Here is a 27,799-nt window from a genome sequence, read left to right as displayed (position 1 = left end):
TTTTTTTTTTTTTTTTTTTTTTTGTCCTTTCTGTGTAACAGTCAGCGTTCCTCCCCAGCGTCCGGTTCTTTATGTGCAGAGTCACTGTGCCGAGTTTAAGCACTTGGGCCCTTTGAGAGTCGCTCCGGCTCCAGAGGAAGATCTGAAACGAGACCGGCCGATTAGAAACAAGTGCTGGACACCTGGATAGATCGTCTTTGGACTGTGGGAGGAACCGGAGAGCCTGAGGAAAACCCACACACACATGGGGAGAACATGCAAACAGAACGGGATTCGAACCCAGAACCATCTGGCTGTGAGGTGACAGTACTAAACCAACACACACAGACACACACAAGCCAACACAGACTTAAACACTGAGGATGCTCTTAACCCACCTCTGCCTCTTCTTCACTTGTTATGCTGGTACGAGTAGGTTGTGTGTTCTGTGGGTGTCTCTATGGCAACAGGCTGTTGGACGGCACTTTCCTGAGGACGAAGGCGGCAAACGTTAAACCCACGAGTGATTGTTTTACATAACGTTTTGGCGTCAAACTCTTCTAGTGGGAGAAAACACAGGTCGTTACCTCAACTGAGATATTGGTGGCAGGCACTTGGGTGTACTGGGGTATGTAGGTCCCCTGCATAGACGTGTTTGCAGGTATATACTGGAGGAGAATGGAGATGCTAAGTTCAGTAGATGTGACTGCTACAGTGTCAGATGATTTAAACATTAAATTACAACAACTTTTAAGGATTAAAACTCACACTGTAGAACAAATCTAATTCGCACAGCTAAACTTCTAGTTACCTCCATTAACATAACGTGGCAGGTCCTGAAATGTAAGTAAACGTTAAGGAAAAGGTGGGGTATGGTCTGGAATAACACAGAGACTGGTGTGTTTTGCTCTCAGCTGTCATTTGGAGCTGCCAAATACCAACGACAGCTGAACCATAAATGCTCTGCTCTCTACTCACTGTGCCACTGCTACCCATGGAGAGGTGGCCGAGCTGCTGCGTCAGGGGCCCGATCATCGAGGTCGGCTGGATGGACATAGTGTGGTCCATTCCTGGTGTCAGGACGGCTCCCTATGGAAAAACACACAGCTGTGTTAATACTCGTTAAGAGAGTGAGGCAGCCTGACATTGATGGCGATCTGGTTTCTGTTGCAACAAAAGCAGGACGAAAAACCAACAGGCTGAAGATTTAAGATAACTCACTGTGGGCGGCATGATATATGACTGGTGGTGCATCCAGGATGGGTTGTGCACCTGTGGGAGCAAGGAAGACAGGACAGTACTGCATTATACATATGAAAACTGTCCCTTATATAAGTGCCGTCTTCTTGTTGTAGGGAGCCGCAATGAAGGTTGCAGATGTGTATTTTTGGAATCGCAGCACTACCTGGTAGGTGGACACAGGTGAATGCATGTACGGGGTGAGGGAGGTCGGCCCGATCATCCGGTTGGGGGCAATGCTGTAGGGGGAGGAGTAGAACCTGTAGAAAGACAAAGTCATTAATCACTACTACTCTCTGTACACAAGGGATTTGCAAGAATAGCAGTACTGACCCGTTCTGTAAGGCTGTGGTGGGGTCATAGGTCAGGGTCATTCCTCCCTGGAGGAAAAAGACACAAGCATGTTTAATGATCCAGTGTTGTAGAATAGGAAAGTCTTAATAGGAGTGATCAGGAGAAGTCCCACACTCACAGGCTCCCCGTCTCTCGTCCAGGGCCGGCCGTTCTGCAGGTATTTTCCTTGGCTCTGTCGCTTCTTCTGGCCCCCATCAGCAAATTTACATAACAAGGGCTCTGATGGTACTGGCCCACATATTTTCAAAATGAGGAAACATCATGTCATGTAAGGGATAACACTGAGTTGCATTAATACAAACTGGATTTGATTATTTTGTCATTTATTTAACAGAATCTATATCCAAACGAGATGTCAGCTCAAAGAAACAAAACTCACCTGGAACTCCTGGTGGAATTTTGATATATTTTCCATTGAAATGTTGGATGATCGCCTCACATTTCTCTGTGGACTCCATCCTAAAGGAACAGGTAATGATATGTGCTTAACTAAAGCAAAGTCAAACTGTGTGTTAATATCTCCAGCACCAGCAGAGGGCTCACTCACCATGTCTAACACAGAAAACACACTTCAGTGCTGATTTCTCTGTTCTAGATTTCTACTTTGAAGAAGTGGATATTTTCTCAAAGCACACAACGCCACATAATCGCTAATCAACCGAATCAGCAGCGTTTGTACCTGGCAAAGCCCACTCCCCGGCTGGTTCCGTTGGCGTCACGGAGGATGCGGGTGGAAATGGCCTGGCTGAAGGGTTTCAGCATGTTCTCCAGCTCCTGCTCGTCCATCGACAGGGGCAGGTTGGAGATGTACAGGTTGGTAGGATCCTGCTCCTGTTGCTGAATGCAGAACAGCGAAAGGATGATTAGGATGTGGAGCAGACGGGGCTCCTCACTGTCCTTTTGACAGAATCACAAATGCAACTTGATAAGAGGAGCCCTCCAGAAACCCAAACGCTGCCAGCAATAGTATGAGGCAGTTTGCATGAGAAGAGTGAGTGAGGTCTGATTGTTGGTGGGCTAGCAGGTGGAAGAAGGTCAACAGTCAAAGCAGAGAGAAGGTAGCTGATGGTAAAGTTGGTTCATTCGACTCCAACAGTCATATGTTATTTCTTCTTAAGAGGACGAACACGTGAACCAGGTAATGTGACACCAAAGCATGATTACATTTCAAAGAGCTCTGCCTCCATGGAAGATCTCCAATGATTATGTGCTCTCACATAAGAATCACAGCCGAGACAAAGACCTTAGGAAAGAACATCTCGAGCATTGGGCTATTATCTCCCCACGAGACAAACATTACCGTCCTGTTTCTTAGGTCATGGTGATAATACTCTACTTGTATTCAAGCAGTCATATTCATATGGCCATCTTGACCTTGACTGCAGAGGAAGAGGCCATCTCTGTCAGCTTGGATAAATCAGATAACTTATGCAGCTTTTCCAAACCTGAATTTGAAATGATTAAAAAGCAGCCTGAAAGAGTCTGTGCGCCCGTTTCATTTTATGCTTCTGAGCTATTGCTCTGAATTTTCCTCTTCCCTTTGTCTCACACCCAAATTGATTTGACCAACAGTACACTGTAAGATAACCAATCTGTGTGTCAGCCTCTAACCATTATACATATTCATTATCTCAAAGTGCAGATGTGATTAAAAAGCTGTAAATGTGGTGTGAATTAATTTCCGTCCTATGAATAATGCATGTGTAATCACTGCGACCTGTGCTGAGGATGATTTCTCCTTCACCTCCCTCCTCCTCTTCCTCCTCCTCCTCTTCCTCCTCCTCCTCCTCCCCCTCCTCCTCCTTCACAGCAGTACAAACTAGCAACGAAGCTCAAACCCATGAGGGTGAACAGAGGAGACCTGCTGTGGATTTCAACCACAAATGAGTCAGGCTGAGTCAGAGTGAGAGCTGACGCAAACATAAGTCTTGTTGTAAACGCAGAGCGAAGGGGGGAGTGAAACCCAGTTATTTTGCGAGCAAGAAGCTGTATGAATGTCAGCGATCCAGCTTTTAATGAGAGATCAGCTTTCCCATGGTGGCGTGCACGTGACCGTGTGTCATAATCCAGTTGAGGCGAGGCTGGTGATGTGCATGTGTGATTGTCAAGTGGGCTGTGTGTCCGTGCACATCTTGCTATGGTTGTGCGGACATGGTTTAGTTTTGGGGTTCTGAGGACACTTTGGCTGGTCTGTCGAGAGTTAAGACCTGGTTTTTAGGGCCGAGGTCAGAATTAGGTTTAGGTTAGGCTTAGGGTAAGGCTCTAGGGAATATATTATGCCAATGGGTGTCCTCACAACTATAGTGAGCGGCGTGTGTGTATGTGTGTGTGTTGACAGGGCGGCCAGCTGGGCACGGGGCCCTGCTGACTGGGGAGCTGCTCAGACACTGAGTCAGATGCCACTGGGAGAACAGATAGGTCCTTTGTGCAGGGAGCTCAGGGAGCAGGCCCTGGGACACGCTCCCCCAACTCTGTCACCAATATGAAGCATGACACACACACACACACACACATGCACAACATGCACACGCGTACATATCATACCTGTGTGCTTCCCTGCACTCTTGTTTGTGCACACAATATCCTACAGTGCATTAATACCCATAAATACACGGATTTAAGCATACACCCATATGAGCATGTGGTGCACCGCTTAGTACACACCCATGCATGAACACACACACAAACTAAGACTTAATTGGCCTATATTCGTGAACCATGAATAAAAAACATGGGGAAAGGAAGAAAGTCTGAGAAAGAGCTTGAGACACGAAGAAAAGTTCATAAGAAGCCAAAGAACAACCTTTCAGCTGATTAGAAATAAGAAGATTAAGGTTCATTTTTCATAATCCAATTTGTAATGAAAAACATTTTGCTGGAAAATATCAATGTAAAAAAGCAAAAGACACAGACCCACCAAACATATTGACAAAGTTCTTACCTTGGCCATCTGAGCCTGCACTCCACCCGCCTTCAGCGCTGTCACTGCCTTCTGAGCTGAGGCCGGGCTGTCAAAGTCAACAAAGCCATAACCTGCATACAGCAAAGCATCCAGGTCAATGGACTAAAAGGAGCTTACCACACGACTCTATAGACTGACATGCAATTTGAACCTGTGAAGCCGATTGGTTAATGGTTAATGGCACTGACCTGCTTGAATCTATTGGTGTATGAGATGACAGTGACGCCCGATTACAACAATCATAGGTCACTAAAATTAATGTTGAGTCGGTGTGTAACTTTGCCAAATTAATGTCGGACTCTTTCTCTGGACCCCTCCCCAATCTGACCAGCGATGACATGTTTAGCCACATGTCGTCGTTCTGTCGCTGGCTGTCTAGGTGGTGTCCAGCAAACGATGTGGGCTTCATAGACAATTGGGCCACTTTCTGGGGAAAACCCGGTCTGGTAGACTGCCTGAGGACCATTGGTGCACCGAGCTCCCCTACCCCTTCCCCCTCTCTTCTCTCCTCCCACCTCATGTATATTCCACCATTGAATGTCACTAACCTTGTGCTCTCTCTCTCCCCTAGTTTGTGCTCTCTCTCTCTCTCTCTCTGTTCTCTCTGTACCTTCTGCAGGTGTCCCTGGTCCTGGAGCTGTTTATCGCTGATGTGCAGTTACTGGTCCCACCAACCTGCAGTGTCTATTTGTTGTTTATTGTTGCTGTTCTTTTCTCTCTGCTCTATCCACTCACCCCAACCGGTCGAGGCAGATGGCCGCCCAGACTGAGCCTGGTTCTGCTGGAGGTTGTTTCTTCCGTTAAAGGGAGTTTTTCCTCTCCACTGTCGCCAAGTGCTTGCTCATAAGGGAATTGTTGGGTTTTTTGTTTTTGTTTTTGTAAAGTGCCTTGAGATGATTTTTATTGTGATTTGGCGCTATACAAATAAACTGAATTGAATTGAACTATGAGGAGCAGGTCAATGACAGAAACTATTAGCCAGACTAGTGGCTGGTCAACCTAATGAGACTGTGTCACATTTATTCAAATGGGGCCACACAATTTCAACAACAGTTTAGTTGCTTCATTTGACTTACCATCATGTGAGATGAAAGATAAAAAATTTAAAATATAATCCCATATTTTTACATCTACAGCACATTGTGGCTGTAAAATGAAGTAATGCGATGGTTTATATTATATAATTTCTACATTCAAATGGAAACAACAGGTAAGACTCATTCATCAAAAGGTCATAATAAGGTCATGTGGGTGTGCTTTTTAGATGTGGTCATTTATTTATGATCTATATCTGTAATTAGCAGGTTCCACAGATTCTGATTGTAATATTTTATATTATTTAAGTCACTACAAGAACCCAGTAGTAATTTTTAGTCCCTCCAGTAGAGACTGGGAAAAAGACTTGGTGTTATTAACGTGTTAATTAGGACCTGATTTCGTTTGATTTTTATCTGACAAGACAAACCATGTTTTAAATTGATGATTTATGATGATGTATCTATTACTTAGTTAAATTTTGACATTCAGACAAACGCTGCCCCCCCCAAAGGTTGCAGAGCCTGTTTCCTCTCAAAGACGCCAGGAATTCTGGTGTCACTATCTCTAAAGCTGTGAAAAGGCTGGTTGGGACTTTTGCTTTTCATAAAATACATATTTCCCCCATTAAATCTCCCGCTAATAATAACCACAGCTCACTCTACACCTTACCTTTGCACTTGTTGGTAGTCTTATCCAGAATGGCTTTAGTCGAAACAATTTTCCCGTACCTGAAAAACAGTGAACATTTACTGAGGGACCGTCCTTCACCATGTACTCCAAATGCTTATATATTTACATTACAGTATGAGCAAGCTCTCACGCACAACCTACAGGACTGTGCTCCACGATGACTTATTTGTAATTCAGTGCAATGACACTTAATGGAATTACTTGAGCTGATAATAAATGATGTGCATAGAGCAATCTTTACAGGGGTGGGGCATAAATACAATTAAAAAAGACTAATGTCCTGTGGGGTTTTGGAAAGAACTATGGATTTTCTACATCTTATTCATTCCAGCTCACACACATTTGTCAATAAGGATCAAACCTCAAGGGGAACATGACAAGACAATACGGCAAAAATAAATGTCTCTGCTGCATTTTCGGATCGCTTTACAACAGAGTGCAGCAGGGCGTCTATCGGTTCCCATCTCTCCAGGCATGTGCATGCAGTGTAATCTGATACACCTCTCCTTGGCTGTCCTGTCCAATACTGGCTCCCAGCCACAGTCTCATTCTACTAACCAGCTTCTCTCTGGGCAGCGTTAAACCCCCAGCTGGGTCTAAGTCCTCCTCACTATTCACTGCGACTTTCCTCCAGCGACACTGCACCACTGCCACATTTCATCTGCGCGAGGTGGAGTCACTTTCAAAATACATTTTATTAGTAAGGATTAAGCCATGACCTGCTAAAATCATAATCTCACACTTAATCTGCCGGAATCCCCCAAACACAAAATGAAATGGGTTCTTTTAAGTTACTTTAGGATTACTTTCCCTTTAGAAAGAAAAAAAAGAGGGAGATGGCTTCAGGTCACCTGTGATGACGATTATGTTTAAACCTGAACATCCAATAATTATAAATGATTAATTGCACTACTTCATATTTAAGGGTTGTAATATTTCACTTGCATTGAGGCCAAACAGTCGCTCTCTCCTTATGTTTGATTATATCCACTGAATATTTCTTAGAAACATCACAAACCTACTTTTGGACTCTTGGTCATATTCCTTCTTGGGTTTTATTTGTGTTTAGAGCCTCTAGAAAAACACTCCGCCATGTGTTAAGGTATCACAGACAGATACTGCAACAGTCATAGTCAAGTTATCAGCCAACTGAATCCCAAACTAGTGTTAACTGTTGAACTATCCGTTTGGCCTCCTGTAGAACATGAACATTTCCTGGTTCCAAACTGTAGGGTGCTTTTAACTGGACTGGATGGACATGTCAGCCTTGTCTTTCTAAATGTTTTATGAGCATTATTAAGGATGGGAACACAATCCACTGCTTCACGTTATTATTAGTATTTCAGCTGTGAGCTGTGCTTGCTACGCTCCCATGCTTACACAGTTACCCATTTACTGAATCTGCTCCGAGGTCTCGCTCCACATGATGCAGAGCCAAAAGAGAGGCCACGGACTCGGCCATGTGTGACAGAGCGGCCAAATGTCCGTCCGTGCTCAACCAGCAGAGATGGACCAAGGCAAGAACCGGAGCGGCAGCAAAGCACCCAGCGAGGCGACTGCGCAGCACACCACCTGACACACAAACCCTGAACTCTGCTCACTCCTCCCCCTCTGGTTCTCTCTATCCACCCCCTCCACCTCCCCCACTTCATGCCATTGCCCTTGTTTGTCTTTCCCTTTCCCCTGGGCTCGCCGTTTCCTGTAGGGCTGGGCAGCCTCATGTGAGCCATATCTTCCATACAGCTGTAAAATAGCAGACCTCTCCCTCCCTCTCTCCCTTATTCAATCTCTCTCCCTTTCCCTCCTTTTTCCTCCGTCTTCTCTGGTTCTCATCACCAGCCTCCAGAATTTAATTAAGTGAACCCAGATCATTCATCTCAGCTTTACTTGTTTTGATCTCTTCCACTGAAGACCTAACAAACATATCAGATGGATTGTATGATGCTGTTGTTTGATGTCTGACTACATGCTGCGCACACCAGACTCACACTCACGCCCCGACGAGCAACACATTGTGCTTTTTATTGCACAGAATATGACTTTGCATTAGGACAAACATAGTCGTTGTCACTGTCACACTGCATCATGATGCCTGCTAAGACTAAAGCACAGAGGAGCTATACTTCATATGGGCTGAAAGTCAAGACAGGAGCAAGAGGAGACATGCAGAAAGAATTAGAGAGGGAGACTAAACATTAGGTACCTAGTTGTTGGAAAGTCTCTTAGCTGTGCTAAACTGAAAGGTCTTAGTTTGCAGCTCAAATGAGTGTTGGTTTTTCCATAAGGACACTAAATGATGGGCCTCTTTTCTGTTCCAGAAATACCTGCTAAGGTGTGTTTTAGAATTTCAAGTGTAACCCAGCCGTCTTCTGTATTTGCACATGTAGTCATATAATCCAGCCTTTCAGAAAGCCATCGCTCTTCTATCCATTCACTTATCACTCTGCTCTAGCTTAATCTGCTCTGCTCCTCTAACCCGGTTCATGCTCTCAATGGGGATCCTGAGAGAATTACTGGGTGTGTGAGTACATGCTGAAACAACTGGTTTTTAGGTGACTTACGGCTGACAGAGTTTGACCAGATCCTGGTCTGTGGTTCCTGGGTGGAGACCACGAATGTACAGGTTCGTTTTGCTTAGTTGCTCTCCCCCACTGTTGCTGCTGCCATTGCTGATGGTGGTGGTGTTGCTGTTGTTGTTGCTGTTGGGGCTTGGAGGAGCCATCTGATGGTTTGAGGTGGACACATACGTCTGCTGCAGAACAGAGGACATAGTCATACACAACTCTGGTTAGGAAGCAAGAGCAGACCCCATTTATTTTTAAAATGTTGTTCCCTGTAAATGCATTTTAGATGCATTAGTGATGATGGCACAGAATCATTGTTCGACTGCTCTACACTGATTATTACAGACATCTATCAAGCTGCAGGTCTATGAAACACAGCCGAGGTGTCTAATGCATATAAATATACTTTGTTTAGGAAAAGTTCAGCGAACAACTGAAAAGATTCACAAAGTCATAAATATTCAATTGTATGCAAATGAGCCCAGACATCGGCCACACCTGCTCCCCCAGGTAGACCAGTGTCTCACTGTACAGTGACAGGGGAAGATATTGTCTCATGAGCGGAGTGTTTTTGGTGATTGGCAGACATATTATGGGATATAAGAATAAAAAAACCATTGTTATACTGCATATTTAAGAAGGCTTTTAGCAGAAATGTACAGCATATATGAGAATTGAGCTGTCAGCAATTGCACAATGAAACCACATAACAGGCTGGAATGAATGGGGCTGACTCCCATTCTGCTGCAACAGAGGCTTTTATGGTGTGGATTGAAGCTGACCAGATTTTTGCAGCGAATAGTTTTCATTTGAAGTATTTGAAATAGCTCCAATCAAAACTGTTCACAGGTAAATCTGTGGATTATGAGCAGTAACTAGGACACTGTTTCAGGAAAGATCACAAGATCACTGCTTTCAGCTAGAGAAACTATTGTCCTAGGGCGGCAGAAAGCTCAAAACTGAAACTATCTGCATGACTAGACACCACTAGATATTTTAGCCCCAATCTCTGAGATGTAAAAAAAAGTTCGATGCCCTGCTCCTGGCTCATGTATGAAAGGAGCTTTATGCAGAGACTTGACTCACAGTGATGCAATGAGCTTGTTATTTGTTGTGCTGACATAAAATACACGAACATCTAAAGGGAGAGATGAGGAATCTCAAATGTACAGCACTGTGCAAAGGTTTTAGACCCTTAATGTTTAGATTCAACAGCACCAGCAGGAAGCGACTGCTCAGTCCCTGATTAATGCTGCCTACCCCAACCACACAGCCAGACTCCTGCAGAACATCCCAACCAATATTAGGGCTGCACTAAATACTCGACGAAATCGATTACTTCGATTACAAAAAACACTCGAAGCAAATATGCCTCGAGTATTCGTTTAATTACTATCACTTGCGTTATCGGACCTGCTCCGCCTGGGGATCGTTGTTCCACACGGACCGTAATCACTGTCGCACATCGCATTTCCGTATCAAAAGTTGGCGCTATGGCAGAGAGAGAGACCGTCCGTAAAAGGCAGAAAATGTCCAAAGTTTGGGATCAATTCAGACTTAAAAAAGACGACAACACGGTCCAATGTGTGTTCTGTAAAGTAGAACCGGACAACCACAACAGCACTTCGTCAATGCTTCAACATCTGGACAGAACACATCCGGTTGTGAACCAGACCGGCTCACCCAGCGGAGCCGACACAAGGTAACGTCATTTTAAGGCAACATGTCGTTTACACAACAGTATCAATGTTTAAAAACTATACAGCCCCCAGAGAGTCCGGACCTCAACGTTGGTCTGGGACCACACAGAAACAACATGGCACCATTTGACGAAGTTCCTCACATTGAGAACATTATGGCAGCTGATGCCTTAAACATCTGATGTGACGTCTCCTTTCTGTATTTAAAAAAAAAACATCTTTTAATAATATTGTGGAGATTGAAGCGAAGTTAAATGTGTCAGAAGGTCCAGTCCTCTCATGCACAGAGCTGGAGGAGGAGGAAGTGTTTGATTAGTTAGGGTCAGCAGGCTCAGCCCCAGGGAACAATAGGGTGGTTTGTTGGACACCACAGGGTCGTCACTGGACCACCAGCTTATTAACAGAGCAAGAGACTGCTGGACTCAAGCTAATTATGGCCCCTTTCTCTCTGCTGTGGGTCTGTTCCAAACAACCAGAGCAAGTTTTATTCAGATTCCATCAAATATCTGCATTAAATTACATTTTTAACTATTATCACTACTTCTCCTGTAAAATGTTTGCAGGGCGTCATAACATCAAACCAATGTTATGTTTTTTGTTGTTGGTGTTAGATGCAGATCTTTCATGCCATCCTATTAGATTAGATGTTACAGACTACCACCTAAGGCAGTGATAGGGAGCCAGTGCAGAGACATGGACAATGGAGTGATGTGCTACTAAATGTTAATGGAAGTGGATTTGAAAGCATCCTCACTTTATATTTAGTGTGTGTAATACAGTAACTTCCCTTCAGACATCACTGACATGACAAGAGACATCAGTGATTCATTTGCATGATTTCCTGGATCCCCACTATCCAGCACACGTGTGTTTTCCAAGCCGTTTTTGGAATCAGGTCTTCAAAGTTTACTCCCTGTCTCTTTAGTCAAGCTGAGAAAATCACAGTGACTCACGGAGCCAATTCATCTCTGCCCTTCTTTAATCTCCCTCTCTTCTTTAGCTGTTTGTTTTTCCACGCTCTCAGCCTCTTCCTGTGCTTTTCACTCTGCACAGGCTATCAGGAGGGATACACCTGCAGAGGCCTGGGGAGATATGATCTGATGGGAGACAGAGCCTGGGCCCGAGCCCGGCCAGAGAGGCCTGTCTAATTGGGATCTGAGCTTGTTAGCGGAAAGTGCTAATCCCTCTCATGTGCTCTCTAGTCAGAAGGTAGTGTCTTATTAAGGCTGCTCTGCTGGGCTCCTTCTGAGAAGTGGATGGCAGTGAGTCAGCTCCATTCCTTCTCTCCGACTGACCCTGCACCTGGCATCAGCCCCAGATGTTTCGCCACCTGCGTGTGGTAACACTTAATATGCTGCTGCAAACGCACGGACATCCATGCAGAGGAGCACAGTTGCAGCTACGAGGTGAAGGTCAGAAAGTATGATGGGAGTATTTATTGTGCATGACTGGGAGTCACAAATCCCATTTCACAGTCTGCGAGGCTGCATATACTCTCACTTACTGTGTGCCCAGAGAGTGACCTTCTGCTGTGTTGGCTGATTTCCTCCCTACACCTCAGTCCACAGCTGCCCACATATCTGTTTATGCTGCTCTTTACATACAACATATTCTTTACCTTCCACTGCAATGCACAAACATTTGTGTTTCTGTCCTTGAAGTGGACAAGAGCTGTGGGGGGGGGGTTCTTGTGTTTGATTTATGATTAGAGTTTAAGCTAGCTTAGCTACATTCCTGGTGGCATCACATATCCTGTGGGAACTGGTCTTCCTGCCTGCACACACAACATTCGCTCATACACATGAATTCAATCTGCCTAGGAACGATTAATGTTCAGTCACTTCCAGCTGGAAACAACGTCGCTATCAGACTCTGAACTTATCGTAGCACGACTATAGCACAGATGGTGCAGAGAGAGGCAGTGAGCTCCAGGCGATTACAGCTGCAAGGAGCAGAGATGATGCCTGTTGGGACCACAAGGACCTTTTCGGTACAGTGACCGCTACTCTACGGTCACAGCAAACGATCTGATGGGAACTTTAATGCAACTGGTCCTGACGATGTTGGAATAATCTTACAAAACTTCTACGAAATACAAAAGCTTGTTGATTTTAATTGTCTTTATTCCGAGCTAAACGTAGAGCTGCACAAAAAATCAAATAGTCATGATTAACATAATTATATCTTCCGTGACCATAGAGTTAAAGGTAAAAGCACAATCCCTACATTGTCTAAACAGATCTGGTTTCTCAAAACCTTAGATATTGTTTATATATTGTATCTTGACTCAGAGAAAAATACCTGAAACATGGAGCCATACCTGCTTGGTCAAAGAAACCATGAAAGGTGCGGTGGAAAAGATCATAGTGTGACAGACTCGATCTCTGCGTTATTTCTGCAGATGCAGTCAAAAAACAAAGAAAAACAGCAGAAGGTGTGAAGAACCAAACGGGAAAAGTGATGACAATCCTCTGTGTCCTGTGGCTAAAAGATGAGACTTCTTCTTGATCTCAGTGCGGCTTCTTTAAAAACACCAGAACAGAATCTGAACGTGCTTCAAAGTCTGTTTCCAACAGGTATGAAGCGGAAAGTAAGTTCTCAGGTCAAGGGATTCATCAGGTACGAGGAATGTTCAGCCTCTCTTCACATGAGCTGAACCACTGACAGAGGAAATCAAGGTATGTGGAGCTCACACACATGGGAGAGAGAAAAAAGACAAGGGAGTTAATGGAAAGCAGAGGAAAGGGAGGGGGGGTGTCTCTTAATCCTTTTCTTTTCCCCGCCCTTTCTCTCGTAGTAAAAGACCCAGGCCAGGGCTTACCGGGTCTTTTTTTTTTTTTTTTTCTCTTTGTGACTTTGGTGCTCAAACAAAGCAAAATGTGCAAAAACATGTCTTATTTCAAGGAACAGATCTGAGCTCGAGGAGGCCCCTCTTGAAATAATCACTGTCTGAATCCAGGATTCCAGGAATTCCAGGTCATTAATCTGAACGATCTGAATTCCTGCCAGCCATGAGGCCAAGAGGGGAGTAATACAGAGGAGGAGGGAGGTGTTTGATTTCAGCTTTGTTGAGACTTTATTTAATAAATGCTGAGGATAATGCACCAGCATGTTTTCTATGCCCCTTCACTCAAACTTCAGCTGCAACATTATGGGATGAAACCTTGACAAACTCTTTTGACCACGGCTCCAAATTTCCACCATTGTTGGAAACAGTCTTATCTAATCCTATAATTTAATCCGGTAATAATGCAAACTGGGAGAGTCACAGCAGCCTGTGCACAGAGCTGAAGTGATTCATATGGGAACACATGAGGTCTAATCTGCATTAGGCTCTAACGTACCTCCACAGTCAGTGTGAGCACATACATTATGTTAGGCTCCTTTTTTCTAGCACCATGCAAAACCCTCTCAGTCATCATTAGCAGGCTGAAGGGGTGGGGCATAGAAAGAGGGAAAAAAACTTTGCTTTTGAACTTGTGGTTAATTCAATGAAAACATCACATTAGCGAGAACACACTCGATTCAATATTACACCAATTGACCTAAAAGTCGAATAGAATCAGCTTCTGTGGAGGCTGGCGAGCATCTCGGGCCAGTCCGGAGCTGTACGCTCTGTGCGGGCGAGGTGTAGGAAGAGAACAGCGACCGGATCGGAAACAAACCGGAGCAAACTGTAGTGGAAGGTTAATCCACAATGTAACGGACCCCGGGTCCGTCTGTAACAGCGGAACGAGCACATCAAAAAGCCCAAGAGCAAGAGGCGAGTATGGGAGTTGAAACGGCGCCTGTGAGCCACTTTCAAGGACACTGCAGCTCGGAACAGCCGAGCAGCGCTGAACTGGAGAGACCGCGCCGCATCGAGAGAACACTCCTGACTTTGAGCAGGAGAGTGTAGAAGTAGGCTGCGGTGCTCTTATTTACCTTCTTGTTGTTTTTGCCGGTGTAGCCGTTGTACGTGTTGATTCCCGTCCTTGACGGCACAGAGAGCAGCATTTTTACGCGGAGCCGTGTCCGGAGAAGCGGAGCGCGCAGAGCCGAGGCAGCCAGCTGACGTCAGCCAGGGAAATTCAGCCAGGAGCAGCCGTAGTGATTGGAGCCGCTCTTCCCAACACACACCACACTGGCTGTGTGTGTGTTGCCTCTGACTCTATGTCTCTGCTCAGGAGGCTGAATGTAGTCAGTTTCACTTATACAGACCAACATCACAAACTGCACAGTGCACAAATATGAACATCTCCTTTGGCCCTGTTGCTTTAAGGGCAGAGGCAGAATGACATAGAAATAGCAGAAATACAAATAAAGCTCATGGTACCAATGTACAGCCAAGTAACTATAGATTTCACAGATGTCAAGGTTTTGAATTATTTGGGTTTTTAAAAGCTGATTCCAATATTTCTACCAGAGCCAAAGCTGGAAAAACTGATTTTGAGACTTTGTGCATAAGCAAAGACGTTGCCCTTTGAATCTGACGTTTAACACTCTCAGTGTTTTCAGCAGCAGGTAATATTGTCACACTAACCAGCTACTAGGTCAAGATGCAGTAACACACTGGCCCACTATGACTATATCCTGAATAGTGAGTATATAGTCTGTTACTCACCATGACTTAGAATAAGGTTTAGTCCAACAAATAAACTGTAAGTTTTGAAATATTATAGAATCACTGAAACGTGGTTTGGTATGTTCACCCAGGCCTTGGTGAACATGCACATGGGTTCAGCTCCAGCTCCAAACTGTGGTTAAAATCCCTTGACTTGTCTGGACGACACTTCATGGATATTTAAGTTAACGGGTGGAGCAGAGGTCGGCCATGGTGACCTTATACAGACCCAAAAACTGAATCCTAATGATCTCACAAACCCACATTTCACATCCTGGACCTTTTATGCTGATTGTCATCCCCCATCAGTTGGTGGCTGTTACTGAGAAACTGAGCCTCACATATCTGATTATAGCTATAGCATTTCTAAGCATATTAGAAAAAGCAAGATGTTTAAAAATCGGATGATTTGGTTGTTTTCCCCTTCACACTTTGAGCATTTGGTTAAAGACAGCAGCTCTATGAGGCTGGAGAAGCTTGGAAACAGCATTTAGTCCATCACGGTGCACTGAACCAATTACATGTATCAATTTAGCAGCCGCTTAATTAAGATTGACTAAGCGTTATCTGGTGGGGAAGCTCTGAGACAGGTTGCAAAAAGCTGGACATGTTTGACATGTATCAGACATAGTCACAGTAATGTAAGTAAAATGAGGATGGCTCAGTATATATCTGATATTTGCTATAGCGTTTTATGTGACTGTGGTAAAACTTCTACTCGTTTCACTGTTTCTGGATTGAATCCAAACTTGAAAATAACTCCTGATAAATAGTTGTCCAGTTGAGTCAAACATGGTCTCACATCCTTGTGTGTTTCGGTCAGATGTCATGATTTTAGATGGTTCTCATTATATGAATAAAAAGTATTTGTGTCAGCAGAAGCTGCTTGGCAACTAAATCCCCTGACCCTTTTGCCTCGTCTTGCATACTCTGTCTTATTAGCCCTCGAGTGTGTAGAAAACATATGCAAGTGTTCACTCAGCCATACAGCGCGTTCTTTCTAGCCATGGCCTTTGCATAATACATCTACGATTACAGAGTTAAGACTCACAGAAGACATGCCTGGATACTCAGGTTGATCTACATGCACTGGGGATTTCATCCAGATTTCATCATGACAGTCTAGTCAGTCAGACAGACAGGAAAGGCTCAGCTGAATTCATAAAATCTTGCTCCCTCTATCCGTCTCTGTCTCCCACACACATGCAAGCACTCAGTGTCAAAAGTTGATGTATTGATTGCATTTGCATAAAAATAACATTATTCTGCATCGCCATCATTCTCTCTAGGCATATATTGACTTTTTTTTTTTTTTTTGACCAGATTGTTTTCAGACCACAATTAGGTCAGAGTTGTTCACTACCCCTGTTCCAGTCCATGCGATATTTGTGTGCGAGTGCTCAGCCAGATGGGCTGCGAGGTCCACAGAGCTCAAGGACGGTTTGGGGAGTGACTCAGTCAAACAACACACTGTGATTTCACCAGTAACGGGAATAGTGGAGCTGGGAGCTGTGGGCTTTTGGATAGGGTTTCCTCCACCATCAGACAGAAAAATAACACAGTCTGATTTGATTGTAAGTCATTACTACAATCAAAACACTTTAATCTGGAGTTGACGCATGTTTCCTGGTACAGCAAACAAAATATTACATAAAGTAACACCTGCATTATCTGCAAATCTGAGCCTCCTGTGAAAATGTCATGGCGGGCTTTGTGTTGGATGGGGGCGCTTACCGGTGGGGAGTGGTGAGGTGGGGTGAGTGACGGGCGGGGGGTTGGGAGAACACAGGCCCCTGCTGCATGCTCTGCATTCCTCAGGTGTTGACAGCATAGCTTGCTCAGTAATTACCCCTCTGTGAAAACACACACAGAGCTGCGCTCTAACAGCAACAGGAAAGGCAGCACCCAAGAAAAGCTGCTCGCTAGATTCCAGAGACAGACGGGACGATATTTCTATTTACATTTAGGTGTGATATGGACTGGATTTGGTTTTTTCCCCTAAAGTAGAACACAATGAAACGTTACATGGGTGTTGTTCTGCATGTATGCAGTGCAGCTCCACTCGCCTGTGGCAGGGTGAGAGTCAGGAGCTTGATTTACGCAACAGTCCGTCTTCTCTCAAGGATGTGGTCCAGTTGGGTAATGATTAGAGCCAAGCAAACCTTGGCATGTGAAGCAAGAGGTGCGATACAGATGTACAGCTACAAAGATGGTGGTCAGCCTTCACACGCAGGATTTTTATTAACTTTGCAAACATGGAGTCGGATCTTGTGATCCTCCCTTTGCATGCTGCTTTTTCTTCAAATGTAATGTCTTTCATCATTGACACTGTCACAGAAGAAGCAGGTTCTCCCTGTCTGGGAACGTTTCCCTCCCCCTCACCGCCCTGTCTCCTTGGCTGGCTCGCTGAAAGCGGAGGGATTGTGTGCAGATGTGCCTGGAGAGAGGCCAGCCCCTCTGCCCTGGGAGAACATGTGGTCTGGGAGTGTTTACGCTGGCACTCTTTCAAGCTGTCTCCCACACAGCATGCTGGCGTCTGTCTCTCCTGAATGACAATGCTCAATCCTCTTCCCATGAAGGGGGCACTTTCAGGTTGAGGTGACACCAGTAATCATCCTAATTCACTGTGTTAACAAACGTGGAGAGATAGCATTGTAAATGAAAAATAAACAAACCTGCTCGAATCCAAAACGGCATTTTCCAGTGAACTTGAAGGGAAGTGTTATTGAAATAGATGGAATAGTCAGTTTGGCAGCATAAAATCTACTTAAAATGCTGCTATTCTAACTATTTCCCCTGTAACTCTCTTTGTCTTTGTATTCTGCTGTGATTCTTGGAGTGAAGATATGCTTGGATGCAGATACCCAGAACTTCAGGCATGTTTTTCACAGATTCTTCACATACTTCACATTCTCCCCTGTGATTCTGGCTCTGGGTAAACATCTGTAAACCGAAGACCCCTGAAAGGCTTATTCTTAACAAGAGCTGCAGTGGAGTTACTGTCAGTTTGCATAGTGTGAAATACAAACCTGTGGTTTTTAGTACCTATGACTAAAACATAACATCATGGACTTGCAGAAAAAGTACTTTATTAGTTTTTCTGTTTTAAAAAAGCAGCCCTAAGGGCAAAGAGCTTGTCATGTTCCTGTTTTTTATCCAAATCGCTCTTTGATCAGAGCTTTCTCAGAGGGTGTGTCTTTTAAAACTCACAAGTATCACATCAAATCGTTGGACTCTGGTTGTTATTTGAGTAGAATGAGTTACAGTCTGCATCCTCCTTCCAAGGTAAGTATTCAGTGCCCCCTGCAGGTTTACATGGTTTATGAGATGGTCCAGTCCCAAAAGAATCAGTCAAAGACTCTGTTTGTTCAAAGCTGTAGATATTTACAGTTTTAAGTCTGCATTTGTCCTGTGGAAGATATTTTAGTACAGCAACTTATGACAAAGAGCTTTGAGGCCACTGCTATAAGAGCCACTTAGCTCTGTTAATATTTCCAGGTTTGATTTATTCATCTGTCGTGCCTGAATCAATAATTATTATTACTATAATAAAACTTTATTTATAAAGAACCTTTCCAAAGGGCTTTACAAAAATAGAATAACTTAAGTGACATAATAAAATATGGTAATTTTGAGAAAAAATGACTTGATGGGAAATGAAGCTGGAAAAAATGTGCTGCTATTTGTGCGGGCTCAGATATTAAAAAACATATAACCACATACACAAACCTCTGTCTGTTTTTTGGTGAACCACTAGGGGGCGTGGTTTAGTGACAAATGCAGGAGGTTGATAGATTTCCACCAGGAAACACCTGACTGACAACTCTCACTTCATCCTTTTTCATTGTAGTCTTTTCTAGGGGTTTAACCTTCTTGTGGGGACTGATAAATGTCCTAGACACATGCTGTGGACCTGTATGAAACCTGAACAGAACCCTTAATGGTAAAGAAAATACTTAAATTATGTTGTACGGCTGTGAACAGGACTGAATTACAAACTATAGCAACTGCCTGAGTGTAGAAAGGTTCCATTATAGAAGAGCTGTCAGGCTGCAACCAGCCTATTTCACGTATAATCAAAGTGTCAGAACATAATGACAAAGTTGTTACTGTTTCCTGAAGGCCAAGTCAGCTCAGTTATTGACAGCCTAGTTTTTGCTGACTTTGAGTTGGCGATCTGTCCTGGGTCAGTGTCCGGTGGGATTGGCTCCGGGCCCCTGGACGTGCCAGGATAAGTGGTGGACGACGGATGGATGGGGGCTACTTGCTGGTTTCTGGTTGCTCTGCATTGTGAGTCAATAGGCGCCCAAACTATGAGGGGCCCCATGGGGGGCTACTCTGTCCAAGACTGTGAGGCAGCTGAGTGTTTACCTGTTTACAGTAGCATCACTATTTATTTATTATTTATTGCTCTGCTTTGGTTTTGCAGCGTGACAGTATTGTGTGTACTGTGAGTACTGAGCCAACATGGCTGATCTGGGTTGCCAGTTGCAGCGCCGCCTCTCTCTCTCTCTCTCTCTCTCTCTCTCTCTCTCTCCCCCACCTCCACGCTTGATGAAATAGGAGAAAGGGAGGTGTGTTGGCGCATGCGCAGATCGCCGCTTAGTTATCCCCATTTTTGAGGACCGAGCGTTACGTCACGGCCTCGTCCACAGTGCAGGAGCTTGAGATTCACCATCCACTCATGCAGCCACACGCACAGGGACACGTTGGTGCTCCGAGGGGAAAAAACGCGTTGACTTCTTGATTTTTGTTCATTTATTTTGTGTAGTTTGGCACGGAATGAGCTGAACGGAGCCCACGGCTGGAGGTTTTTTTTTTTTTTTTTTAATAAACACGAGTGGACGATCCAGGTGGCATGGTGCGGTGAAAAGAGAGAGCCCAGCAAGCACCGAGAGGCAGCCTCTACCCCGTGCATCATGTTTGGATGCCCATAATCTATTAGATATAGATTAGAATATACATGACCGTGCGTCTGCGTTACCTGTAGCCGCGCCGGGCTGTGCCAAGTCTCCTTCAATCACAGAAGCCCACCTGAAGCGGCCACCGTGCGGGGCTGAGGGCGCAACCGGACGGACAATCGCACCCGGACCATTGAAGAGGTTCGGATGAGGTGCCTGTTCTGGTTGTTTGGTTTTAGAAATCCAGTCAACTTTTCCTCCATTCCTTCCTAACAGCGGTGCCATCGGGCATTGCTCAGGAGATGGCGATGAGGTTGTTCTACTTGGGATTTGTACTCAGCTTGGAGATCTTGTCTCCTAACGGTGCAACCATAGGTAAGGCGCATGTCGCGTTATCTTGCATTGTGATACTCGAGCAGCAATAACCACTTTTTCCTAAAGATGAAGCGTCTGTGCGCAGGCCTGTCCTCTAGAGTTGGATCCAACACAAATAGGCTGTCTCCACAATAACGCAGGGAGGGATCGATCAATAGGAGAGGCTTTAAGCAGAGGAAGTCCGGCGGCACAAATGAGCTGATGATCTTGGCCTAACATGCGTTTTTAGCGGTGCTCCTGTGTGCTCAGACAGAATGGGCCTGCCTGCAGGGATGGCAGACAGTGAGGCTGCTCAATATTCAGCAGGTAAAATGCTGAAAAGACCCATTTCCACAAAATAAAAGGCTTCTTTTCAGACTGATTGCAACCGGACTGCAATATCTCCAAATCCGATTGCTCATGTCTGTCCTGCGTTTGGGCTCAGCTGAGAGCTACTGTCCAAGCAAAACACAGCACCGCGCTCCAGCTTCAGATTAGACCTGTGGGGCCATTGGTCAGATCAGTTTCGTGCTTGTTTGCAGGAACTTGGCGCATATTGAAAACAACAGTTGTCTGGTTGTAAAGGCGCAGCCCGAACGGGGCTGCAGGTCCCGACATGCAGCTTCGGCAGCTGCATGGGAATCCCAGGTTATTAGTGACAGCCAGGGACCGTCTTAATATCTGATTATTACTTATCAATGCATTGCAGACCTGTTGAGCTAACAGCTTGGTCGGTCTTACCTGAGCCCTTAACGGCACAAACCAGCGGGTTCTTCTGCATTTAGCTGCCTCACTCCACATGACATGACCGACTTTTAGAAGCAGAAGTATTTCTAACCTGACAGGGCGTTTTATTTGTTTTAGTTTGATGCTCATAAACACAGGTGACACTGTAAAACCTTCATTTGGCCATGGAGGCCCGCTGCTGTTATTAACGTCTTTAGGAAGTGTTCCTCTGCTCCTCTCTGCCTGGGAGGCCTTTGATTGAGGCTGCTCAGAGTGAAAGCCATGGCTGGAGCTACAGGAGTCTTCAAGCCCCTCCCACCTCTTCCATCACTATTGAACATTTGCACACAGGGAGACCATTGATCCAGTGTAGGTGTGACTGGGAGGGAGGGTATGGGCCACACGCTGAAGAGCTGGAGTTGCAGTGGTATAAAGTGGTGAATCAGTATTTGGATGCTCTCTGAAACAGACAGATAGCTACGTCACAGGGGGTTAATCCTAACCCAGTTTCCCAGCAGCCACTGGAGCAGGGTCGGGCCAAAAGGTTGGAAAATGGGTGGATAGAAACCCTAAGGCCCGCCACTTAGACTGGATTTTGTCTGGATCATTACTGGGCCACAGCATGAATTTACAAATGGGGAAGGATTAGTGAGAGGCAGGTCAGAAGGCCATAGTTAAGTTTGAAGCTACACAACTGACAGACCTGAGTGTTTGTGACTGATCTGTGGTGTAGATTAGAGCACTTCAAGCTGTCATCTTTAAGACCTACAAAATCCAGTCTGCTTAATATTTAGAACTAGTTCAATATGAGGAAACATGAATACAGTGTGATTTGATCTCCTGTGTGGTGGCTGACGCTTTTCACCATTTTCTACGGATCATTTAAATAAATTTTCAGACCAGCAGAATTAACTAATGGCCTTTACAGTAAACGTCCCTAGCGGCATCATTTTTAGATTCTTATCAGACAGTAGTTCTTTGTAATGCAGAGTGCCAATAACAGTCTGCAGTTCACGCAGCAACACGTCACGGTTTAGTAAGTGGACGACTACTGAGCTTACATGTAGGATCTCGACGAGTTTTATCGGCAGAAGGATCCTGCCGGTGAAAAGTCTAAGTGTGGGTCAGAGGCTAAAGAGGCTGAATTCCTGAGAAGCCAACACTCTGTTTGCCTGACCTGTTTAATGAGACCTGGCTTTAGATTTTCCTCAGAACCATCACTGGAAACATCTGCTGGAAAAATTCAGCATCCATCATACAGATTCAACAGGTAATAGATCCTGGATAGCTTCTCTCCACCTCTTCCAAGTGGAGGCCACTGGGGAGTGGTTATTGTAACCCTGCACACCTGTCTGTCGACTGCACTCTTATCAGGTAACATAGATAATCCCTAGAATGATATTCTGCCATTCCGTGTCGTCTCCCAAAGATACACTGGATAAACTGGAAGCATGAAATATTTGGGGTGAAGTGCAGCCTAGACTGTGGTTCTGATACATTCTTTGGCTCGGCCGCATGAAATGTTATGTAAAGCTTATGTACAGGTGTTTTGCATTTAGGTCTCAACCTAGTGAAAATATTTGTGAAATGATAATGGCAGGCTGTGGGATTCTTGATTGTAGCTGCAGAAAATATCCCCTTTTCGTCCCTCTGCTTGCTGCAGACTCCCAACTAGAAGGTTACACCAGATTAACATACAGTTGTTTTGGAAAATATTCAGCCCCACTCACTCTTGCACATCCTACTTTCATTTAAAATGAAAATGTTAGGGGGGTTTTTGCTCAGCAATGTAAACTCAAACGCCCATAATGACAAAGGGGGAACCATGTTTTCAATGGTGCTCCCACATACTAAAGCCACTGTAGATGAAAGAGTGTTTGCTGATTGTGAATAGCAGGGGTGTTGTGTAATTGGTGTTTACTGCTAGTTACACCACTGTTTACCCTGTTTAGCTCCTGAGATCCCAAAAAAAGGAGCAGATCAGCTTCTTAAACAAAATAGGGTGTGTGGGTGTGTGTTAGTGCAGCTCTGTAAGATTCATTGTGTTTCTCTGCAGGCTCTCTGTGCATTTCTGCATTTTCTGTCCTGTCGTTAACCTGACGATGTTTTTCAGACGTTTGTTTTGAACACAGCACATTTTAGGACACAAGACACAGAACTGTTGTACTCTGCACATCTGTGCAGCTGTTACAAAGGTTTGCCTGACATCTGGCACAGCTATCAGAATACTACCTTAGACTTTGGCATCATTAATAGCGGACTCCTCACCCAGTCCCTAAAGCTGAGCAGCTTAGCGACTGCTCTTCTTCTGTCCGTCCCGTTGGCTTTACCCACTCGCACCCATCTACACCTCGGATGTTGCAGATGCTGCAGATGTTGATGGCTTTGCACTTAGCTAGAGAATTGATGTGACTGCAGGGATGCTTAGTTACTCTCACACCAGGTCACAAGGGAGACTCTGATGTACGAAGATAAGATTCCAATTTCATGGCCTGCTGCGAAGTGTCAGAGCTGTTTGCTGTCATCACATTCACAGTCATGGATTTCAGTCCCTGCATTGTGGCTGTACATGTGTTTGTGTACATGTTTGTGTAAATGTCGCAAGAATGCACTGCAAATGTAACATCGGGATATAAACTTGATACGGTCCATAAACAGGTCCCTAAATATAAATAATAATAAAAAAAATCCTATTGACAATAGAGTTTATATTTTCCTTGTCTGATTGTCTTATCTTAAAACTCCACTACATGTCATCAGCAACCAGTTGGACACACTTTGTGGTTCTCAGCAGCACTATCAGCTTTACGGGCCTGCTTGCCAAGGTCCACAGCTTCCACGTTAAAGTGAACAGTAGAAAGCTGAATTATTCTGCTGTAGGATGATGACGCCTTGTGAACGCTCATTTACTGCTAAAAACTGTCCGTGCTCCATGATGGTGTCGTAGCAGCTGCCACATCCTCAGCAGGTCTAGAGCACATTCCTGAGCACGGTTAAGCTTTAGGTTTTGTCATCGCTGAACAAAGAGGTCATCTCTTAAGATGACAACTCATCTGTATATTTTTGGAGTCCATCCATCCGTCCATCTTCTTCTGGTTATCCGGGGCTGGGTCAAGGGGGCAGTAGCCTAAGCAGGGATGCCCAGACTTCCTTTTCCCTAGTCGCCCCTCCAGCTCTTCCGGGGGGACACTGAGGCGTTCCCAGGCCAGCCAGGAGACATAGTCCCTCCGGCGTGTGCTGGGTCTTCCCCGGGGCCTCCTCCCAGCGGGACATGCCCGAAACACCTCCCCAGGGAGGCGCCCGGGAGGCATCCGGAAACAGATGCCCGAGCCTCCGAGCTCCTCCCGGGTGACCGAGCCAGGAACACGACTCCTTTCTGCCCCTTTTAGAGTGAATGTAAGCAGGAATTAATCAAGGTCCACTTGGATTAAATCACATAACATTTTATCTTTCCACTGGAGGAAATCCTCTTGTTTGTAACGTACTGCCTTCATATTCCTGTAGCTTCAGCAGAGAGAAGCAAGCCAGGATTTACAGTCATCCCAGTTGCAGTGAATGCATCAATTTATGTGACCCAGCCTTTATTTTTCCTCTTTGGGTGCACAGAGCTGTGCTGTGCAGAGACTACAGGGTGGGTGTTAAAGAGCTCTTGTTTGGTGGCACCATGAGCCTGTTAACATTAATCTTAATCTCCATCGTTCACACTCACTGAGTGTGTGTGTCTTTTACTGCGTTGCATTTTACGGCGATGGCCTGTGACGTCCTGCGGAGCCTCTTCAGGTTTGCTCTGAGGTCAAGGCTGCACCCTTTTGTTGTGCGATGACACAAAAACAGGGCTTTCAGGCCCAAGAGGTACAAACTAACTCAAACTCAGCCTTCTGCTGTTTGTGCCTTTTCACCCTCTTTAAAATAGCTGTCGTGCATTAGAACGTCAGCAGCCTACGGGCGATTCTTCTGTGCCTTAACGTGAGACAAAGCCTAAAAGTTGTTTCCACTGGACGGGTCCTGCACAATGTGACCGTTGAAGAAGTTGCTTCAGTGGCTGCAGTGGTGGTTAGACATACACTCTTCATTCTTTAATATGAGATTATTCTGCACTTTATAGTCTGTTATGCTGTGATACATCACATTTTACATCCTAAATGTTCTGGTTTTTAAAAAAAAAGAGTTCACCTTCTATCTGAGTAATTAATACAACAGAAAAAATAAGGAACAATGACTTTCTTCTGCCCTCATTCTCCTCCCTGTGGTCCTTGTTTGGCTTTAATTGTTAGTCATGATGCAGGGTTTCTTGCTTTGAGACCTTTGCTAAACAGAGCACAGAGAAATCACTTCCAACTTGACCTCAGGGGTCAAATTACATGCTGTAATGTCCCTCTGCTTGTTTTCACTCCCCAAAACACTCTGGAAGTTCCACAATGGAGAACCAACAAGGGGGAGAAGTGGTGGGGGATGAATAACAGGGCTGGTCTTACTCCCAGCTTCTCCTGTCACTGCCATCGTACCGAGCAGAACCGAGGAGTCCCAGAGTCACATTTATTTATTTGTTCACGTTCCCATTCGTACTGTTACCTTTCGACAGAATTGAATACTGTTAGATTCGTATAGTACGTTTCAAGTATAGATGTGTTGGGTGGATATTCCAGTTGAGTCCGTGTGCATTTGGAGGACATGTCATTATCTTTGTGGCATGTGGTGTTTAAACTTAAGCAAACTTGCATATTACTGCTACACTTTGTAAATGCTCTCAGTGTCAGTCCTGCAGCAAAGAGAATCAAGCCACAAGCATTTTCACCTTGAATTCAAAAGCAAAGCTGTTCGGTTTCTTTAAAACGCAGCCGCTCGTCTGTAACGGATTGTCTTTTTGAGGCGCAGCTATGCATATGAAATCAATTAGGAGGTGGTGGAATGTGCTGCGTGAATCTGGAGTTGATTTGTAGAGTAGGGATGGCCATATTGAGAGAGACAGATCGTTGGAAAGTGGGTCAGTGTTGCGTCCCAGCTGGTGACGGGGTCTGCAGGCCTCCATCACTTGGCTGCAGAATTGGTGTCACAAAACCATGTACTCACCATCCTGTCCTGTTTTATTCCACAGACTTCCTGTCAGGTTTTTGAATCACGTAAAAACATAACACCACCCTCAGTGTTCCTCTTCCTGATGGAAGGAGAGCCTCGAAGGTACTTTATTCCTTTTATCAGGCCTTCAGGGGAGACTTTTCTATATGACAGCTGGGTGTACATTTATGCATTTGCTCATCCGGTCGTGTTTAATGCTTTTTACCCTGCGCGGTGCTCAGGGGGAAATTGTGTGTGCAGTGTTTAGGCAACGCAGAGCTCCAGTGGACCTGCATGACGGAATACAGCGTGTGCGCCACACAGCTGCCAGAGTGCTCAAATTCAGACCAAGTCAGCCCACTGGGGCTGGAAGTGTGATTTATATGCACGTCAGCTCAGGCTCTTAACATTTGTCCTGTGAATCTTTTAGTGACAACATCATGGAGGGGCCTGTGCGCAGGTTTAGCTAATCTTTCACGAACATGCTTAGCCCTGTTTTATCCCTATAGAGCACCAGACAACAGCGAGCACCCTTGAGTTTAAAAAAAACTCTACTGGATGTTTCTTCTTCTGAATTTGTCTCACAGAGGACTAGGCTTCAGTAACCAGAGGAAAACCACTTGCATATATTTTTTTTTTAGTCGGTGAAACGGCAATGAACTCATCATTTCTTGATTTGAAGAGATAATGATGAAAGAAAGTAGAATTACACATTTTCATGTTTGACCGTCCCTCGGTTTCTCCTTCTCCAATAAGAGTTTCTCTGTTGAAAAGAATTTAATTCCATGTTTAGTTGAGTGTAGAGAATTAGATGTTTAGTTGAGTAGAAACACTAATCCCCTGTCTATTGGACAAATATTCAAAACATTTTCACAGACTACTGGCCTTCAGGCATTTCCAGGCTTACAGTCGCCTCAGGGACTCTGCCAACATTCATATTTAATGCCTTTAGCCACTCTGACATGATTTTCTTTAAATGAAACCTGTTTTTAATGAGCATAGTGTGGCTACATCAGTGTGACAGAGATAAGCAGCGGTTTTAAAAACATGCTTGTTTGAAACCAGCCAACTAAAGATATTCTCACATGGTGGGATTTTTTTTTTGTTGTTGTTGTCGACCAGAATTAGTCAAAACTCTTTGAGGCTGTAAAAGTCAGTTTTCTCATGTTGCTCTCTAATTAGATGTATTTCTGCTCGAGCCCTGAACCCATAAGGTGGTTGTTTTTCTCCGGTTATCTTAAAGTGTTTTTCATGTTTCAATAAAAACACATAGCAAGAGAATGTCAAGTTGTTATTTGTTCAAAGTGTGATAATCCCCCTGTTTTGGGGTTTCAATATTTTAATGTTGTGGGATTTCCTAGTGTTTGGTCACAGCAGTGGGATCGAGTTGTCATTCAGCTGTGGCAGGAAATACTTTAGCTGGAATGGCATTATCATGAGGAAACTCTGTTGGAGGTGAACACAGTGGGCTTATAGGAGTTCCTGTGAGTGGAGTATGCACCTTGATTCAATGGGATTGGTGTTTGCTGTTGGGCCTGTCCCAGGAGGCTGAATAAAGGCCTTCTTCTTCTGCTTTTGTAGGTAAAGTGAGCTCAAACGGTTTAACACCCCAGCCTGATTTAGACCCAAAAAGT

The 27,799-nt window shown here is 44.7% G+C and overlaps 2 protein-coding genes across 6 annotated transcripts in view; one reads left to right on the top strand and one right to left on the bottom strand.

Annotated features, from left to right (window-relative positions):
* Positions 1-14,691, bottom strand: LOC113145300 (RNA-binding motif, single-stranded-interacting protein 2-like). 3 transcript variants are annotated; one of them, XM_026331864.1, is made up of 14 exons: positions 14,451-14,691; positions 8,824-9,011; positions 6,242-6,300; positions 4,514-4,605; positions 2,252-2,409; positions 1,952-2,031; positions 1,691-1,800; positions 1,552-1,598; positions 1,385-1,478; positions 1,201-1,251; positions 958-1,068; positions 567-647; positions 378-468; positions 1-142 (listed from the first exon to the last, which is right to left on the bottom strand). In XM_026331864.1, exons 1-13 carry the CDS (start codon positions 14,520-14,522, stop codon positions 391-393), a joined length of 1,221 nt encoding a protein of 406 aa, XP_026187649.1. In that variant the 5' UTR covers positions 14,523-14,691; the 3' UTR covers positions 1-142; positions 378-390. The 3 variants fall into 3 exon arrangements, with proteins under 3 accessions (XP_026187649.1, XP_026187648.1, XP_026187650.1); XM_026331863.1 differs by having other exon boundaries at positions 8,824-9,014; positions 14,451-14,688; XM_026331865.2 differs by lacking the exon at positions 14,451-14,691 and adding an exon at positions 12,847-13,182 and having other exon boundaries at positions 8,824-9,014.
* The window catches only part of LOC113145297 (low-density lipoprotein receptor-related protein 1-like), an 80,465-nt gene continuing 65,778 nt past the window's right edge, over positions 13,113-27,799 (top strand). Inside the window, exon 1 of one of the 3 annotated variants that reach the window (XM_026331855.1) lies at positions 13,113-13,204. Coding sequence is in view for 2 of the 3 variants with exons in the window: in XM_026331853.2 (XP_026187638.1) it covers positions 20,333-20,405 (73 nt within the window). In the remaining variant the exon portion in view is untranslated. Of the gene's footprint in view, positions 13,205-19,809; positions 20,406-27,799 lie in introns of those variants that run through there. The other 2 variants (XM_026331853.2, XM_026331854.1) reach the window with 2 other exon arrangements.

The sequence above is a fragment of the Mastacembelus armatus genome, chromosome 7 (genome assembly GCF_900324485.2).
Source record: "Mastacembelus armatus chromosome 7, fMasArm1.2, whole genome shotgun sequence".
Taxonomy (NCBI): domain Eukaryota; kingdom Metazoa; phylum Chordata; class Actinopteri; order Synbranchiformes; family Mastacembelidae; genus Mastacembelus; species Mastacembelus armatus.
This window is presented reverse-complemented; position numbering and strand designations above follow the sequence as displayed.